Source organism: Plectrocnemia conspersa, unplaced genomic scaffold (assembly GCF_051122295.1).
Source record: "Plectrocnemia conspersa isolate PC_06_02 unplaced genomic scaffold, ASM5112229v1 ptg000012l, whole genome shotgun sequence".
NCBI lineage: Eukaryota > Metazoa > Arthropoda > Insecta > Trichoptera > Polycentropodidae > Plectrocnemia > Plectrocnemia conspersa.
In genome coordinates this window covers 12,748,268-12,770,001 of record NW_028277176.1, presented here as the reverse complement: position 1 = coordinate 12,770,001, position 21,734 = coordinate 12,748,268, and the positions used below count along the sequence as shown (strand labels likewise).

General features: G+C 26.4%; 2 protein-coding genes across 2 annotated transcripts in view; both read left to right on the top strand.

The window, feature by feature from the left end:
- Window positions 1-11,031, top strand: part of LOC148228257 (allatostatin-A receptor-like) — a 213,660-nt gene extending 202,629 nt beyond the window's left edge. The window contains exon 5 of the mRNA XM_088200087.1: window positions 10,972-11,031. The gene's annotated coding sequence lies outside the window, so the exon portion shown is untranslated. The remainder of the gene's footprint in view (window positions 1-10,971) is intronic.
- Window positions 1-11,726, top strand: part of LOC148228256 (allatostatin-A receptor-like) — a 38,530-nt gene extending 26,804 nt beyond the window's left edge. Inside the window, exon 2 of the mRNA XM_088200091.1 lies at window positions 10,972-11,726. Within this exon, the coding sequence (XP_088056217.1) occupies window positions 10,972-11,235 (264 nt within the window). The 3' untranslated portion in view covers window positions 11,236-11,726. The remainder of the gene's footprint in view (window positions 1-10,971) is intronic.
- The last annotated feature ends 10,008 nt before the right edge of the window (window positions 11,727-21,734 follow it).

Here is a 21,734-nt window from a genome sequence, read left to right as displayed (position 1 = left end):
TAAAATAACAAAGATAAAGGACATCCATCACTTAATATACATTGAGAAAATTCGTATAAACTTTTTTTGTAACAAAGTTACCTATACACAATCGCTCAAGAGATATTGGATATGTGCCAATTTTTCTCAAAAATATATATAATATGTATAGTACCTTAGTTTTTTTATGTACATAAAAAATTACAGATAAGAAAATGATTTATAATACTCACGCTAAAAAATATGTAAAAAACACTAATTCATATACTACGTAGTTTTATTGATCGTATCCATATTAATCTACAAAATGTATTTATTAAATGCTATGAAATATATTCTGTTTATTGAATAAATATATTTAGAGTAATAATTATTATCATACTCGGTTAATTTAATTATATTTTGAACTATTATTATGGTCCAAAAATAATATTATTATGCGGTATCACAGTCTGATGAAATCGCAAATAGATTTATGAGAATTTAATATTTTGTGGTTCGGTGGTTTTGATTGGTCCAGTGACTGAAAGAAGTAATAGTTAGTTCATGTAAGGTCTAATGAATATTAATATATTATTACTATAAAATTGTATAATTAGTATTATTATATCCAATAGATTTGTGCCAATTTATAGCCTCTATGAGATATAGATTTGATGATAAATGTACTCTTTGTAGTCAAGCAAGCTATTTATTAATTTAAAATTCATTGGAGATTATTATCTGATTTTACATTTTTTTTGATGAACAAGTACACTATAGATGTTTTAGTACTAGCTTCGACCTTATGAAACTGTTTTTTATTCCACTTGTAGTGAACCCTATACACGAAATTTTGACAGAACAATAATTACACAAGAGGGTTCCTTATACAAAAAAGTATTAAATGATTCAAGACTTGTGAGAGATTTCCATTATATACTGAAAAACTACAAAATTTCAATTTATATATTATTTAAAATTATTTACTTATAAATGCTGTTCAGAACATCCCAAAGAAACAATATTCGTACAAACTATCAACGAAACTGAAAAAAAAAGAATGAATGACACAAATCAGTACATTGTTTGAGTTTTTGAAATGATGTTGCTGAGGTTCAAAAAAGTTAAATCTGTTGGTAATTTAGTAAAGGACCAGCTGCATTGAATGGAATTTAACCAAGAAAATAGTGAGAATATTTTTTTTTAATACTTAATATTTTGCAATTAACTGCAAAATATTTTTTATTTATTTATGAAATAAAAACTTGAGATTAAAATTCCTGTGTGTCGGACAGCAAAAAAATCATTTTTCAGGACCATAATCACTTCCTCTTGGAAAACAACCATTTCACGAACTTTCAAGACTTTCCAATTTAACTCCACTACTCGATAATGACATCTATATTTTCTGTACACATTTTGCTAAATTATGTATTTTTGAAAATAAACTATTATCATACAACTCTATCAGATTCAAAGATCACACCACTCTTAAAGTATATACTTTCAAACCTTATAAGCTAGTTTTAAAAATTCATTACTGACTACATACAAACTAACAACAGTTTTTTCCATAAGCTGTGATATTTTCAAGTAAACATAAAAATCACGTAGAGAATACTCGTAGTGTTTCTATTGATATAACACTGGTATTTCATACTGTGGTTAAAAGTTTATTTCACTAAGAAATAAAAATATTTTGGGAGTTATTGCTAAAAAATTTTAAAAATTCGTTATTATACTTAAAAAAGTATAATAACGAAATTCCATCGCGAAAAAAAATCTTTTTGTATATTTTATAGTTGAAACATTATCTTTATATTATATTATATGTTAATATCTCTATTATATATTTCATAATTTTAGCTCCATTGCTTAACCAAATAATTTAGCTCCTATCGTGTATAACTTAATACAAGAATTTGTTGACATGTCGTCGAGTTATGTTCGCGGAGAGAATGTGAAAATTAATTGGAATCGTTGCAATAATACAAATTATGTGCTTCATAATATTTTGTTGTTGTTAAATTGTCAAAAGTTGCGTGCCACCATGAATAATAAATGCCATAACCTTTTTTCCTTGTTATGAATTCGGATTCAAACGAAAATGACACATATGTTTTCGGTTATAAAATGGAAGTAAAATTACAATATAAATCGCTTTTTAAAAACGGGACTAAACATATAACCGGAGATTGATATAAATATATGTATTATAATTTCTATAAATATATTGTGAAGCATGCTACTTTACTCGTTTAAGCATATAATGTCTTTCAAAATATGATGAATGAGTTGCAATGACAATACATTTCTATAAACGTATGTGTATAACATATATATACACATATTGAAATACTATATTAAGACTCGGGTATATCCAATCCTGAGTTTTTTTATGTATCATAATAACATGCTATATTTACGGTTTTATTTATTAATAAATTTAATAATCACCAATCCTGATTATTTATTATTTCTTAATGATAATATTTTTGTTAATTTCAAAAATATGCATAGCTATTAATATTTGCTTAAAATATATTTGATAAATTGTATTTTTTTCAAAAGCTCATTTGGTAAGCTCACATGAAATTTATATTGACCTAGTTTATTTTTTACTATCCATACGGAAATGAATGCTAAATGGATTGGTGAAATTTAATTATAATGTTTAATCGGTATGAAAATTTTAATGAAAACGTGATGAAACAATGATAGTGTAATTTAATTTTTCGCGATATCAAATATTGCAATATTAAATGTCGGACCATTCAGCCATAAATTTTATAATCGAATATATCGAAAATAACATGTTAGGAAATAAACAACATCATATTGTCACTAACAATAGTAAAATACCACAATGATTAGGAAACTTTATTAGTAAAAGGCACATTTAAGATATCTTGACATTTTAAAATTTTAGAAAAATCGATAGTAATTTAAAATTTAAATTACGTGGAATCAATGAGCACTGCTTTTTGGTATTTAATATGGTAATAGAGTCTAATTGGGTATTTTTTAATAATTTTTATTAATTAAAAAGATCTGTATTATACTGTATTTTTATTTGATTTGTCTTACGGTAGTCAACTTTACCTTTATTAGATTACAGCGGTTAGAATTATTTTTAAATATAAATAAAGCTAACAATTTAAATGTAAAATTTGTTGTGTACTAATATAAAATTATTATTTTTTATTGCATATTATAAACGATTAAATTACAAAAAAAAACGTTAAAACGTCCTAGCTTATTTGTATATGAGGCAAAGTTATTTATTTATAAATTTTTATTATAATCCACGAAATTTGAATGTACAGAAATAGTTCTAGTAGACCTTGTCTACGTCTTAAGAACCCAGCCTCTCCTCCGAAAATTGGGTTGAGCTCTGAACTGGAGTTTAGACGTCGTAGCTTGACCAGGTTTTCGTGAAGAGTAGTAGCTCCACTTGGTTCAGATAAATCAATAAATCATTATTTGAATCACAATGATCTTTCAGATAAGACACTGAATTTTTTGAAAAATTACATGATTAGGTAAAAAATCAGAAATGTAAAAAGAAGAATATTATATTTAGTGACATGTAGCTGCTTCAAGCCTTTAATTTAAATGCCTTACGAATATTTAAATCGATATATAACTGTTCTCTATTAGTGGAAAGTTAAAGGAGCCTTGCATCTTACTAAACTTAAAACGATGGACCACATAAAGCAAATTTGAAATAAAATATTATATTCTACTAGAATAACAAAAAATATTTTAAGCTATTTTTAAACCAAAAAAAATACTTTTTATACTGTAAAAAAATATAATCATAACCCAGATTTAAATTAACTTATTATATATTATTTTTTTCTAATATTTTTAACATTTTATTAAAATATTTTAACTAAATATGATCTCTTGAATATCAACGTATTCTTTTGATATTTTTTCATAGCATATTTAATGACATTTAAAATAAAAGTGTATTATTTATATTTTGGAAAAAAAATCTGGTTCTTAAATAATCAATTTATCAAAATATATAAAGCACATAATTTTTATATATATACCATAATTTTAACGTTTAACAGAGTCATATATGTAATCTAAATTCCAAAGCATAATTGTAAATTAAAATACGAGAGTTAAAATTCTATGTTTCGCTTAATTTTATTTTATATACAGGCTTATTTTAGATTTGAACCACTGACAATATTGTGATAATTTAAAACTTAGCTTTGATTCTCTAAAACAAACATTATTATTTGATAAAATATTTAAAATTTGCATTTAGTAATGTACGATTAACATTTATATCTAAATTTTATGTTATTTATTATAATTTATGTTTATGTTATAAACGTCAAATAGAAGTTATTTTTTAATATTATATATGAAGCCTTTGTTTATTCATCATTCTATATTTTATATTAAATTTTTGCTTTAACTATGAAAATCCTCTAATAAAAAGAGTTATTTCGATCCCATTCATTCCGTCAAATCTTGAAAGATTAAGGCTTTGACAAGCTCTACTTTCGGCACAGTGAGCGACACCCTTGCTCGTCCAAGATAATGTCTTTATGTAGGACAAACATCAAAAAGTTCCTGTCACAAGTTTTCCACTTTCATGTGCCAGAGTATAAATTTATGTCGAAACACCCTGTCATTCACTGGGCGTAAGCAAATCGGGTAGATACGTCATCTGCCCTATAAAATCCTATCTAATTTAATAATAATATTATATCTACACGATCAGCAATATACATTATGTATAGTGTATATCATAAAACTTTTTCATTGTGCAATAATAATAATAACGAAGTTTATCTTCTATTTTTTAAGCTGCAAGAAGCAGGAATATGAATAACTTTTGTAAGCAAATCAATAACGAATAACAAAAATATCCCATAAGGGTAAATATTTTCGGCTTCACCGAAAGAAGAAAGAAAAAAGCGATTTCGAGCCGCTTTCTAATACATATATACATACATACACTTTCGATTGATTGAAACACATTTTTGTGTGTGTTGTCAAACTTGTTGAACATGTCTTCATCATAAAAGTTGAACTGGAACAAATTGTGCTTAAAATAAACCTTTATTAAAGCTCAACATGAAATCGTGGGGTAGGACAATAAAAATATATAAATTTAAATAATTAAATAAAATTAAATATATGATACCGATAAAATAAGCCGAATAACAATCGTAAAAGAGGTTTACATTATATACCTTATAGGAAGATATATACGTGTTGTTTTTTGCACGTACCTTCCTAAGAAAGGATTCACATCTGATGCATATAAAAATCACATATAGGGATGTTTTATGTCCAACATAAATCTCAAAGAACGAAATACATTTACGCCAAAACGTCTGCGAGATCAATTGAATAAATCTTGAAAAATCGACACCACATAACACGAACGTAGAAATAAGCAAACCCACTAGACATCCATATCCAGATTTGTCACGTACGATAAAGACGCGTGTGAAATCTTAGATATGAAAGTATATATGTATGTATATACATATAACAATATGATTAATCTTATATATGCTATATATAAGATAATCGGATAAGGATTTTATATTCAAAAATAAAAAAAATAAAGAATCTAAAATTATCATTACATCTTTTTTGTACTTAAATTGTATATACAATTAATGTCTTGCAAAAAAAAAAAAAATTTTTTAACTTTTTGTAATGTAAATTTTATAAATCTATGCTCGTGTGGTTTTAATTAATTTACTAAAATATTTAACGGATAAGCAATCTAATTAGATAGTATCATCACGTTTATTATACAAGTTAATCGACTAATAAGTACACTTAAAAATGAACATATAATATAACAAATCAATTAAAATAAAAAAAATAGGAAATATTGATAATATTATATATAAACTGAAGACTTAGATACATATGTATGTACATACATTTAAATTACAAAGAATTTTTTCTATAATATTTTACATGATTCATATTATAAATACAGAAAAGTTGTGCACATAAAAACAATAAATTGTCTAAATTTAATTTTTACAAGTCTTCTTTGCATTTTAATTACATATTAATATATACATTACAATATATAAAGACAACTAAATCTTTTCTAAATTCATCATAAATTAAACATCATAAAGTAACATTTTAGAGAAATTAAAAATGTATCCTTTCCAAAACTTCCCAAAGCTTAGTGTGAATTATGATACATTAGAATCCTAGCTTTTTGTCTTAAATCGCCATATGATTGTCAATATTTTTTTTGTCAAATATATACACATGCTGGCTCTTAGGGTTTCGGTCTTTGGTGATTGCCTAATTTCGAGCTATTAGGTTATATATCCAGCAAACTGGATTCGGATATAACCAGCAAACTAAGAGAAATTTTCAATGAATAAATTGCAGGAATTCGAAGTGTTATAAATACAATAAAACTAATAATAGATCAACCTGTATATTTTCAGATACATGTTCGTATACATATAGTTGTGCACGACGAATTATATAAATATTATTACAGGTTTTACTAAACAAGTCATAGTACAAGTCACTAAATTGGTACAAGTAATTAAATTGCGACCAAGACTAAATCTATTAGGGTGGGAGTATCTGCAGTTTGATATCTCTTCGTTAAATCAATTAAGATCACGGTTATGTACTGCAAATACAATATCATATGTATGTAAACATGTTATGTTACCCTAAAGTAAATATTTACAATATTCCATCAAGATTTATGTTGGTTTATCGTAGCTATATTTGATAGACTTTCTTATGAGATCTGACAACAAATATATCTAATCATCTGAACACGTCGACAAGGAGGAAGAATATTATCGAAGACTGTTTTGCTAATCCAGTTAATTGTCGACGTATCGGATTCTAATCCGTAAATCTATTTGTAGTTCATGTATTAGAACCCTCATAATGGAGGGTTTTACGGACGAACTACATAGACAAAGTGACTTTAACGGAAAAGGGACACGATGAATGTACCCTCATAACACGAACTTATTAATCCGAAACACTATTGGTGCTTCGAATATTAAGACTTTGAAGTTAAATCATTTACCCCCTGATCGGATTGAAATATAAAAGATTTTTTTTTATAAATATTTCACCTCAAAATAGATATATTTCTTTCACTCATAAAAAGATAATGCTTCCTAATGGATTGTTTTTATACTAAATTTATTCTGTGAATATTTCATTAGCTCGTTTTTTTTTCTTCGCTAATTATAAGGCGTTTGTTTTAGAAAATGTTCTCGATTAAAATATTTATACAGCTATAGAATAATTAATGAAGGTTGTTATATGTAATTAGGGACATATAACTAAATTTGTGATTCTCTTTCATAGTGACAATATAATTTTAAAACAAAGGTAATTACGAAAGAAAAAAAATATTATTGTAGTAGACCTAATTTATTAGACTTTATAACACAGTTAGTCAGTTACATATACTAATTGTCGGTACCTAGCGAGCTAACTAGCGAGTGTGCGAATACCGGACCCTCAACTTTTTGGGTTTTAAATATTATTTTTGCTTCGTTCTGATTTTTTAAAATATATTATAAAATTTAATGGTTCAAATAAGACATTATTATTTAGAATTTTAAATGATAGTCAAAATGGTTTAATTTATAAAAAACTACTTAATGTTTTCAATTAATTTTAAAGTAGGTTTACAACTTGACTAAATATTTCCAGAAGAAAACATTTTATATTATTTAACGTTAGATTTAAAATTTAATGATAAATCTAAATATTGTATATCATTTATGAATAGGTTTAAAACTTAGCTAGATAATAATAAATTAAACATTGTACAGTAAAATCTCAATATAGCGAAGCTCACAGAACCAATGAATATATTTCGGTATACTGAAAATTCGTTATATATAATGCTAGGAAGATGATATATTTTTATTTTATTTTTAATTACCATATTACTACAGTACCAAAATAACCTCTTATAAGGTTGACAGATCGTTTTTTGGCAGTTTTTAAGAATACTGTATGAAACACAATAAAAATGTCTTATAAAAAAAGTTTGAGGGTCAGCGAAACTCATCTGTCACACGCCAAGTCAAGGACGAACTGAATTCGGAGAAATATTGTGTCAAGTTGTAACGTCATTCATAAATTCGAATCAAAATATTTCGTTATACTGAGTCACGTGATCGTCGTAAAAGATAGTATCCCAAAAAATCAATATTTAAAAAAATACGTTTTATGAGTATTTATACGGTTTAATCGACATTAACCTCAATCTTCATACATACTAAGTATTTATTACATGTTCACGTTTAATTCCAGTAATTAAATTCAGCCAAATCTAACGAATATATGCATTAAATTAGACGCAATGATAATGTTTATATATTATAATAGGAAAAACTCACTTTTCGCCTTTGAAGCCCGTCGCCGGAAATTCAAAATTTGAAGATTTCATTACGAAGATTGTTTTATGATTGTTTATCTAGTTTAATCAATGTATTCTTTTAATCCTCAACACATTATGTATATATTTCGTTTTCATAATTATAACATACCTAGTTAATTTGCAATCCGATTATTTATATTCAGTAAAATGACGATTAATGAAAATTATTGTCGCGTAGCAAAATTGTATTTATAAATAATAATTATTTAAAACTGTTGTTACGTTACTATCGGCCATTTTGTTTTATATTTGAATGCTTATTTTTCATTGGTCGAAACAATAGAACGCATTACCGGCGGCTCGAAACTCAATCAAAGCAAATTCAATTTTTATTTTTATTATTATAATATTATTAAAATGAAATATATTTCCTTTGTTTACGTGTATTATTATAATACACAGAAGATTGAGCATATAATGTTTTATTTTAAAGCGCGCGCGTCCGGAAGAGGAAGCGACGGCTTAGAACAATTATATATTAGATACATTTTATTACATTTCGTTCAAAATCTGACTGAATAAAAAATGCAAGGTTTTGTATTATGATACTGGTTTTTATTATTACAACTATACGTTGTTACATAATCTTTAAAATACAAATAAGTAATTGCTAGTTTTTCTTGCATTGTGGAAACATAAAAAGAAATGTTATTGTAGTAGAACTAATTTATTTTACTTTATAACACAATTATATATACATATATATTTAATTTTATACAAAACTAGTTATTTATTTTAGATGCCATTAAAACATTATCTTTTGCTTAAAACATATTTTTTGGCATTGACTTAAAAAACAATTTGCCCTGTTTTAACTAGTGTGACAACTCTCAATGCAAAATTATTTATGGCTTAGTTTAAAAATCATATCTGACAATGTATGTTACATGAATTTAGAAAAGGAAGTAATGCAACTACCGCGAATATAAGTATGTGCAGATACCTATACGGACCTTTGTGTTTTTTCATTTTTATCGTGTCGGAAATTGGAATTAGTGAATATTATATAATTATAATTTCGATCAATCATCACACACTAGGTTTATTATAATTTTTCTAATCTCTCAGATAAATATCGTTTTAAATAATTAAAATCAAGCTAGGTTGTACATATTTGCTATTGAAAATTCTCTAATAATGAGAAACTTTAGCTCAAAGAAAATACCTTATACGTATTCAACAACAACAAAAATATATAGTAAAAACTCGAGCCCCATCCTGGATATCCCATACACGTTGATTACGCACAACTAAAAGCAATGATTGATGCAGACCCTTTACTGACCTCAAAAGAATTAATAGAAAGGTTGAATTCTGATCAATCACACATTATAATACATCTTTATAAACTAGGAATGGTGTTAAAACCTTGTGTTTTTTAAAACGGCTACTTTTTTTGCATTAAACCATGTACATATTATATATATTTAAAATGTAATTTAATTTATTATATTATTTTCTGTTATAATTGTTTTAATCACGTATGATAGTGTTATTTTTAGCATTTGACCACAAAATGTGTAACAGAATTACAAATACTTTATATATTTTTATTTTGAATATATTTTAGTAAGCAATTTCAATAAAAAATGTTACTATTTATTTTTTATCTCGCGTATAATGATTTTAATAATATTTTGCCATAATCGTTGGCATGGAAGTTAAAATTCCTAATTTGATTAAGATTATTCCTAACAATAAACATTCTCATAATATTAAAAATATTCACTGTTAATTTTTCAGGGTCATCTTAAAGACGAAAATATCTTGTAGTACACTTTCTAAATTATCTCCAACAAAATATTTTTAAGCGGTAACAGAACAATATTGACGGTGAAAGCGAAACAAAGATATATTATTTAAGAAGCAGTAAAATTATATCTTTCAGAATCATAATTTTAAGTTTCATTTTTGTTATTCACAGTATCAAAAAATCTCTTCTACTTTCTTTCTTTTTTCAGCGCTGCTTTAATATTTTATATTTTGATCGCAATCTAAACTAGCATTATCATATATTTTCTTTTTAAAAAAGTAACATATTACGCATATTATTATTTCTATAAGATACAAACGACATGTATAATGTATCATTATTAATAACGTGGTTCTGCTCGTCTCTGCCTAAAGACGTCTCTGGTCGTACATTATAAATTAAATTAATTTTAATGGTATTTTTTAAGCTACGCAATAAATTTAAAGGTTAAAATACCACTCCTGAAAAATAACAAAGCACTTTCTTTTTGTGGATACTAATGATTCTACTTCCATACAATATAAATATTTAATGTTGATTTTGCGTCATTTCATAGACACTAACTGACGCAGATTTTATTTTAGCTAGAATAAATTTATAAAATCAATAAGCTTATCATATTTGACATTAAAGTATAATAAATTCCTAACTCTCCTAACATAGTATATCACTGTGTAATTTAAAAAACTTAATAGCTTGCGTGCGGTACAACGACAATACAAAGTACTAATGTCGCAAATTTTACAGCATCCAATATACCAACGTCGTTAAAATTTATACGTCAAAAATTCTTATACATATTTTTTTTTCACAGGTAATCTTGCTGCTGAAAAGCCTCAACCTATACGAGATATCCAACATCACCGTGACCGTTCAAATCATAGCCCACATATTGGCTTACACCAACAGCTGTATAAATCCCTTGCTTTATGCCTTTCTGAGCTCTCATTTCCGAAGGGCATTTAGAAGGGCAGCTTGCTGTGGACCTCCACCGATTTCTGCCCAAAATCCTCAACCAACGAAAACCACCCGAACCAATAACGAACGAACGAACGGTGTCTGTACTGATGTGTTGTGAGCCGAACTGGCCATTTTTGGTTGAAGAAAAAAGTAAAAGACTTTAAAATTTTATATAAAAAATATTTTATACCTGTTAAAATCTTGAAAAATGTTATTAATTTAAATATAATAATCGTTAAATGTGTGTGCGTTTAAAAAAATATTAATTACAAATAGTCTATAATATTATTAATAAAAATCAACACTGATATTTGTAATGCAATGAAATATGTATATAGAAATAAATTAGTATTATATTATTTTATCAGTAAAATATAATATAATTTATGTGATTTAATAATAAGATTACAGCTTTTAAAATAAAAATATATTATTGTCATAAATGTAATCCTAGTTATAAAAGTAGTAAAAACGTTAATTTTTCGCTACGAGCCCGGCGAAAAAATATACGTTTTTGTTGCTCCCTTATTATATTTATATCTATTGTTGGGACCTTCAGTGTTATTCGTTATAAATTTGACCATATATTGTATCATACATTTAATTAATCCTGTGTAAATTTATATATGTATATTTTTAATATTATGATTGAATGTTTTACATGATTTAATAAATGTTTAATATTTATTTAAGTGTTTGATTTTTTTTTATGTACGACATCAAATCAATCGAATTTATATTAATAAACAATACATATTTATACATATACTTTTCTGTTGACATTTTCGCAACTAATACCTAATATCAAATTTAATATTACACAAGAAGATATATAATACATATATAATGTAAGTTATGGTACATAAAAAATCTCCGTAGTAAATTTATGAAACGAGATCTTCCAAAAGATTGCCGGATAACAATATTCTCACATATACAATATAACCATTCAAAGTACGTACAATTTTATAATATAAATGTAGCATATGTTGAAAGCTCACAGTGAATTTAGAATGAATTTCAGTTACTGACATAAAATATTTATTACCAAAAGCTTTTCACAGGCGTTACCACGTAATATGGAAGCGAAATAATTAATGTTTTACGAATATTGTTCGTACGAATTAATTTTCTGCACCATGATGGAATAAACTTGGTATAAGATTAAAACAAGCATTTTAATTGTATGAAAATCACTACATATTGATTTTATAATTAAAGTAAATAGAATTGATTTTCTCGTGTGCTGAGGAAAGTGACTACTATAGTATGAATTACTGGTATTTAATTATATTTTATCATAACATGATTCGTTAAATTGAAAAAGAATAATTGAAATATTTTTGAAAACTTCTTAATGAACATAAATTTATGGAAAAATATTTGCATTGAAATCATTTGTAATTATTGGCAAATAGTTTCGAGATTTAAAGCATAAATTAGAGAAAAAATAAAATTATTTGCTTACGAGTAGCTCATCGCATTTGTGATGTAATCAAGTATGTAAAAAAAGACAAGCATTTTCACTTATTCTTATTTTTTCTATAAATTTAAAGTTGATTATTATTATAAATATTTTTTAGCAACTTGCAACTTAAAAAAAAATATTAAAGCAGATAGACGTATACATCTAACAGTATATGTAAATAACAATTTATAATTAATAAAAGAAACACATAGAAAGTATTAAAAAAAAATTATTTTAACGAAAAAGTACAATACTCTATTTGATATGATATAAAATATTCTAGAAAAAAAATGCTTGGTTAAGATATTCTATGACATTGCCACTAGCCAAACAATGACTTCTTATTCATTTGCATAAAAGAAACGCGCAGCTACCAGATACATATAAATTTAAACAAAAATAGCACGCCTTAAAATAAAAATACCTTATATAAAATAAAGGGATGAAATCAGAAAGTCTCAAATATTCAAAAAGGTTTTAGGCAAAGTTACGCACAGGCTTAAAAATCATAAACATATACGACAAAGCTAATCCCAAAGAATACAATTCTTGGCAAGTGATATATAATACAAGGACACGTCCCAAACGTCTAAGATTAAGTAAGCTTCTAGCCAAAATTACGCTATTAAGTCATAAACATCGGCAGGTAAAGTTTCCTTTTTTTTTTTGTTATACCGACAACTTACAAAAGTATTTTCACAATAAAGGGAATAGTCGATTGTAAGAATCTTTTATTATTATGTATATGCCGTCGAGCACGATTTGCTCGTAAATCAGAGAAATACACGTGCCAATGTGCTTGCTGCCAAAAATGCATTAAAATAGCATTGAACACCTAAGCGGATTTAATCGGTTTGAAACACTACAACAGGTTGTACCCTGTACCAACGTTTATACCTAGATCAATAATTGGCCGTTGAAGCAAAAATAGCGGGCTCTATAATCTCCTTCGCGAGAAGCTATTTACATAAATACGGGCACGCGGACAACTAATGAACATTTGTCTTACATTTAAAACATCTACTTCGAACTTCAATATTAGAACTTTAAAAGCTCTCTATCTTCGACTCAATGAGTTTGTACGAACTTCAACCAAGAGGAGGCCGACCCACCTTCAGACCACCAAAGATCGCAAAAGTCACCGCTTCCCTCTTCGCTTCAGAGACGATTTGATTCTTCAGACCACCCACGGAAAGAAGACTTTATGTATAATTACAATTACAAACTGTACGTTTAAACGTAACAAACAACTTTGTCTTAAATAAAAATAAGCACTCCTGGCGCACGGACAACATATTCAAAGATTATTTCATAATGATAATATATAGCAGAAATATTAGCCGAACGTTTTATTACTGTCACAAAACCTAAAAAAATATATAAAAAAACAATGAAAATGTACTATAAAGCCGTTTTAAATGTAAATTCGCAGACCATTTTTTCGCCAATTTATTATTAATTGCAGTTTTCAAACTTTTTGAGAGTTTATTATCTATTACTACACCTAATACCTAATACAGGCTACCCAAAATGCCAAAAGCAACGTTATAACCACTTCTGTCTTATAAGATTTTAATTTTATTTTCAAGGCCAGAAAATGGCTCGGCTAAAATTGGAGCAATAGTCAATATTTGGATAGTAATATTTATTTTTTAAATCTGTTACATTAGTCTAAAAATAAATATATTTACAAATAAAACCCTAAATATATGTAATCTTTATTAAATAAAAATATTAGGTTCGTATATTAAAAACACTAAAAGACTTCGAAATTATTAAATAATATTATTGGATATAAAAAAATTAGGGTCTCATATATCATATAATAACAACTGATTATTGTGCTTTTTTTGCTTGATATGTACAAATATAAATTTAATATTATATGATAATATTAATATATATGTATGTAACACTTGACAGATAATGGAATTTCATCAAAGTCAAATAATATTAACGTCTTGAAAGTTCCTAAACGAAACATCTCGATTTTGACAGTTTCGTCTGACGGAGAAAGCTCAACAAAAATAAGACGAGACAAAAGTTGATCAACCGCCTCTCTTGAGGTGTTTATTCAATAAATCTGCCAACACTCCATAAATATCCAAGTATATGTATGTGCGTTTAATTAATTGCTATTTTGGCAGAACATAATCTTTGACTAAATAACGCCTAGTTAACATATGCTTGACTTTCGAGAATTATATGATTTAAGTTAAAATCCGTTCATTATAAGTTTGTGCTAACTTTACACGACTCACATACATTGATTATGCTATTTCTACGCTCGAGTGGTTTTAACTTATTAAAGCGAATTTACGAGAATTCGCGACCGACTATTTAAGGATAGGCAATTCAATTAGATCTAATCTAATTAGATTACAAAGCAAAAAAATTAAGGGCGTTTCTTTCGTGTTCGATGTAAAATAATGTTAATTATATTGGGTGATGCTCCAAAAAGTTTAAATATACTTATATGTAATAAAGTAAATATATTACATTGCTGTGAATAAATATAACATATTTAAGAAAAACAGTATACAAATAACAATATTCACTTTTTAGACCGATTATTAAAATAAAAAATAAAAAAATTGTACAACAATATTAGATATGTTTATAAATTAGATAAAATGATGTTGCAAAAATGACAAAATAGGGAAGTAGTTTTAAATAAAAAATATATATACTAGTTGTAAAAGTATAATTGATTAATTTATATGGTAAAATTTTTAAGAAATATTGAAGATGAATGTGTTAGTATTTATATATAAATTAGAAAATATAATGTAATATAAAGGTTACTAATATATGGTATTTATTTTATATTAAATAAATATAAAAAAAATAATTCAACTATAGAATGTTAGTTTTAATACAATTACAATCAAAATACCAATCAAAAATCGCTTCCTTTTCAATACAATAAACTTCAATAATATTTTTATTCAAAAAGAACAAAACAAAAAGTAATTTCAGTAGATTGTATTTTATATATATTACGAGTAATTGAGATAATATCAATAATGAATTTGTTTACATTGTCATATGAAACTTTTATTTCAGACAAATTTAATATGCGGACACAAGTATAAAGAAATTAAATTTAATACTTCATGCATACCCAATGTCACATTTTGTTAAAGTTTAGCATAAATCTTAACAATGAATAATATAAGCAGCTTGAACAGATGTAAAAGCGAGATTTCTACTTTCATTTTAATCTACCATTCTCTTGCAGAGCGCATCCTCAAAAATTTGCATACACTTCGCCATTTCAATAACACGTTTCGTAAAGCAGCTGTTTCTAAATTAAAACTCTAATTAAATTGTGCCGAAAGAAAAAAATATATATAATATATATATATATATATATATATAGGAATATACGTACATATTTAAAATATTAGATTACCTAAATACATCGACACTCCAAATGGTCTGCGGTGAATGTAAAAAGGGCATGATAAATACGAGGGAAATTCATGCTTAATTTGTCTTATGACGAAACCTTTTTTCTAGGAAATTTTATCTCTCCACCGTAAAAAGGACGAGAGAAATCTGCCAAAATGAAAATGGATATTTCATTATTTTTCTTGAATTATATTTCCGCAGACGATATTCTTCGGATAAATTGTGATAAATGTACAGGATGCCAATAAATAGAATCGCGTCGCATTTTGTAATTTATTTCATAATTGTTTCAAATGGTTTTAAGATGTATATTTATTTTCTAAATATGTGTATAAGCTTACTACTATATATATAAATACAAACAACTAATTAATACATACAAAAACATATAAGCTTAAATGAATAAATTCATATTACAATAATAATATATAAGAGTACATATACATAAAATACATATACCTAAAAAACTAATCATAAGTTCCATAATTTATATTTTCTTCTATTAGACGTATAATTTATGAAGGGCTTAGCTCTTAGAGATTCAAGGTGAGCGCTTGACTGGACCAATTTGGATGTTGGTGAAAGCGGCTGCTTTTGTCTTTGGCATAAGCTCCGCTAGATTTGAGTACATTGTTAAACTCTAATGTATTCTAAGTCATAAATTAAGGCTAAAGTTCTAATGCATGTTTTAAGTGAAGTTAAAATACTATTTAAGAAGTCATATTTATGTTTTGAAACGATCGATAAAAAGAAAGAAGATAAACTACAGATGAGTAAAACTATATATATAATCTTTATTTTTATATGATATATGTGTATCTGTTTGTGTGTGCAAAATGTTTTTTCATATTATTTATTCTACTTATAGTATGATATATTTTTAAGCATATCTAAATTAGATGTTATAGAATGAATACATCAGCCTGTCGACCCGTTTCAATATAAGTGTCTCTCATGGTTTACAAATCATATTTTTGATGTCTATTATATTACATAATAAAACTGATCCAGTATAAAGGATTCGTATCACATTATTTTTACTTACGTTTAAATCAATAACATCTTTATTTTCACATAGATCGTTAAAATGGTAGGACTAAGTGAAACGTAAGCATTTATGGCTGCTTTCCGCGAGTCGCTTAATAAATGTAAAGTATAAAAACCATATTAAATCTTCATTACTCTAAATCCATTTGTCGCACACCGGTGCTGGGCATTAGAATAAAAATGAGATTGACATAAAAAAAGGTGTGTATAATACATAGAGCTACGTTGCTTATCCTTATCCTTAAAACGGAGTATTCGCGGAGAGACACACAGTGTTTCTTTTTTAAAGAAAAAGTTTTTATAGGTGATAATTCACACGGGTCTCGTTGGCTCGTACACTTTCTCGTCTTGCACATAAAATCGTGCACTCCTCTTGGCCCATTATCATACTCTCTCTGTATCTTCATATTCCCCCTTATTCCCGTCTTTGACCCTATAAAAAGACTATTGTGATAAATATTCAAAAAGCGATTGTGTCAATGTTGGTTTCGTGTGAGAAATTTATAAGCGTTTTTGTGTGGTGGCTAACAAAATAACTTTGCTTTAAAAAGAACAGAAACTTGTATTCATCAATATTAATTAATGTTTGTAGAAGTTTGGTTGTTACGAGTTATAATAATCGTATAATCTTAGGTGCGATTATTAATTAACAGAGGTTTGAAAACAAATGGAAGACAGACAAAACTAATTAAATTGAAAGGATGCTTATACGAAAATTTCCTAAGTGAATTTAAACAGTTCATCACATAGCCATTTTAAATATTATCAATAAACAATCGGTTTCATGTTGTGTACCACTGATAATAAGAAATATGGTACTCGTGCAGCTACGTTTTAATTTTTCAGCCCATTTGTAAATGAAGGTGCTCTATTACGCGAAACATTCTAAAAATATTCGTTAGCGTTAAGCTTTTTTAACAAAAATCTTTGCTACATCATGAATTTAAACTTTATTAATTTTCTAGCAACACTAAAAAAACTCTATACAAACAATTTATGCAACTACTTAATCAATCGATATTGAATTTAACAGCTGTATATATGATAAATACGACAATGGAAACGAATCGTCGCAAACTTTTCAAGCAACCCAGATTAATCCAATATAAATGCTGCTTAATCTCTATTTTGTAAAGAGGAAACTTCAAGTGTAGATGAGAAATTTGTCAAACTGAATTTAAAGTGCTGCGGCCTGAATGACTAACGGAACGATGACAGCTTTAAGTAAAAGCTTATCTACGTTTTGTTCGAACACTTTGTTTTATAAAACAGACGCTTCATCTATAAACTTGTCACTCATATTTATACAGTGTTATAGCTAGCAATGTTAGTATATCCACCAATATTATATTATATTTTTTTATATACTATGGATCAACAGAACTACTAAAAAAATTCCCAGAAAACAAATCAATTGAACCGTTTACATTTTCTCACTTGAGCAATATGTTTTTAGTATAGAGTGTACTAAAAACATATAATTTTCAAGCTGCATTATATAACATAAAAGTTTACTTTAAATACTGCATTTAAAAGTTATACTTAACAACAAATCAATCAATTTTATGACTGTGTAATCGATGTAATCCATAGTCAAGTGCTGGCGTCGAAAGTAATGCTTCCCCAAACTCTTAGAAATTTAAAATAATTCTATTAAATTTGTAAATTTAATAATAAATCCTACTAATAGCAGCATAAATGTAATAGTATGAGCTCTAAGCACAAAAATATTTTGTACTACACTAAAATTAAATGGCTATCTAGGGGGAAAATGTTATCGCGTGTTTTTGAATTGAAGAAAGAAATTCAATACTTTTTTATGGATAAGCGTATGGTATAATCTAAGTTATTTAACAAAGAAGAATGGACCTTGAACTTGGCATATTTAACAAGGTAAATAAATTGAATTTACAGCTTCGAGGACCATTACCTGATTATTTTGGAGTAGCAGTAGAGATTGAGATTTAAAAAAATATGTTCTGAAAGAGACAAGAAAGGAGTGTTTTCTATGTTTTCTTTATTTGCAACCACAACAAATTCAAACAATGATAATTCTAATCTTATTCAGATACTTATAAAGCATTTAAACATGCTTTTTAATAATTTTAATAAATATTTGCCTTCTGAAACTGATCTGCCTATAGGATAACCGTTTATTCACTTCGATTGTTCTGAAAATAGTCACTCACGAAATATCAGAAAAACGCATTGAATAATAATAATTTGAAAATAAATCTTTAGATGTTTTTTAGAACAAAATGGAATAATATACTATTAAAAAAATGCTACTATTCCAAAAAAACTATCTATAACCGTTATTGCAGCGCAGATAGAAACAAAAACAACACACAATCGTATTTTCGTGCGACGTATATGACTTTCTTAAAATTGTCCGTTGTACGCGGTCCTTATTATAATATAATAGATAACGATTTGAACTCTACTGACCATGGAGTGGCTTGAAGTTTTTGCTATCCCTGGTCTCTGGTGTGAATTTCTTGAAATCAAAACTTCCCCGAAATTTTATTGAAGGCACATCTTTCATGAAAAATAATTCGAATCTGATTTCGAGAAGCAGTGTTATCTCATTTGGCATGGCAAGCTGTCACTACAAAATAGATACATTAAAAAAAAACGTTACATATAAATAAATAAATTTAAATTTATCATATTTAATCATTTCTAAAAATATGTATTTGAAACGTATACCAATAGACTTTTATAAACATAAGGAGACAAGCTTTTTACTTGTTGTGCTTAATTCAAATAATAATATTTTATTTTTATCAGAGGATATTTAAAAAGGATTCGCTAAAAGTATAAAAGCGTAATATTTTTTATCTTCAAATAATTTTACAATTACGCAAATATTTTATTTAAAATATCAAATATTTAGATATGTTTTTATTCAGTGTATAAAAATATTCACAGACTACATCGCTTACGTTTTCGTTCTTTTACATATTACTTTACGTCAGTTTGGAACGTATTTTTATTGAAAAATCGATACGATGAAATTTAACTGTGCTGAAAACGCAAACTGGGAATGCTTGTTCTCTTCAGAAAATGCGTTTTCCTCGAGAAATTCGCCTCGTAGCAGAAAATGCATGATGAAATTTATGCATCATACATTTATATCAATCTCTAACGAAAAAGGCTTTTCGTGTAAGAACTTCCACATTCGTCTTAATCCTTTTTCTCATAGACTGATGTTATGAATCAAATACGTTTAAACAAATATGTTTTTAAAGCATTTATTTATTCTTGATATAATATGTATATGAAATCACTATCATAACTAATTGGTAAAGATTACTTGTATGCAGAATCCGAAATAATTTTTAAATATTGCAAAAAAGTTCAATTTATTGGAGAGACTTAATAAGAATTATTAATTAAAATATAATCAATAATAAAAATTAAATTTTCTTACAAAATATTAAATTTGTGTGTTGTAATAATATTATGTATTTTTCACATATGTTAGGCTAAGATTATGTTAATTTGATTCAAATGAATTAAAAAATCATTTTTGATTCAGACAAGCTACAGTTATTAAAAATACAATGGTCCATATAAGACCAACACTCGTGATATAAACATGTCATTATTATATTTTTAATAAAAATGTTTATGGTCTAGTAAATATTAAACTTACATTTGTACATCCGATTGCTGTAACTACTAGATTTTAGTGAAAATATATAAATAAATTGAAGAAATTAATGGATTTCGAATCAAAATGATAGAAATAAACAAAATACATTGATGTGACTCGACGAAAAAACAAATGAATTATCTAAAGAAGCGAATAATAAATTGATAATTACAATTTAAAAGTATATTATTATATTAAATACATATATTAAAAATACATTTAAAAGTGATAAACCAATCTTGACCTCACATATTGCAAATTGATTCATTTTAACAGAAGCGAATGACGAATACGAACTCACATATCCGTCGTAGGAAATCTAGCATAAACGAAGTTTATTTATCGGAGTTTACCGCATTTTCAATTTACTATAAAAACCAAATATTTTTTTTATATTACAGGAAGATCAAAATAAATATGATAAATTAGAATGCTATATGCTTTTATGTAAGTATATGTAAAAATAAATAATAAATCATACTAAGCGTAAAATTATAACTATTTATGATACAAATAAAGAGCTCACAGTATAATTGTATTTTTCTGAAACACGAAGAAAAATCAAACCACATTAAGTACCATCAAGATAACAATGAATAATTCTCTTAGGTAACAAGCGAAATACATAAATATTGTATGTGTATTTAATGTCGAATTACAGTTATAATACGAACAATTTAATGTGAGCGTAGCATAACAGGAAGATAATAAAATATTAGTACATTAATTCCCGAAAATCCCATAGAGAATTGGGAGAAAAAATGTTATATAACATAAATGATTTTGCTTTATGTTAGTAACTCAGTATGATTTATGAACAAAGTTTCAACCATATACAGGAGCTATTAGATTATATGAAACACATGTTACCGCAAAATATGTAAGTAGGTACAGTTTTACGGGAAAAAAACATTATACAAATTACTATTGTATTTAATTTAATTAAATACCATACCCGTGCTGTAGCAGCTTTTTTTAATACATATAATCTGAAGTAGCTTATATTAGAGAATCTTTAATTCCTAATATA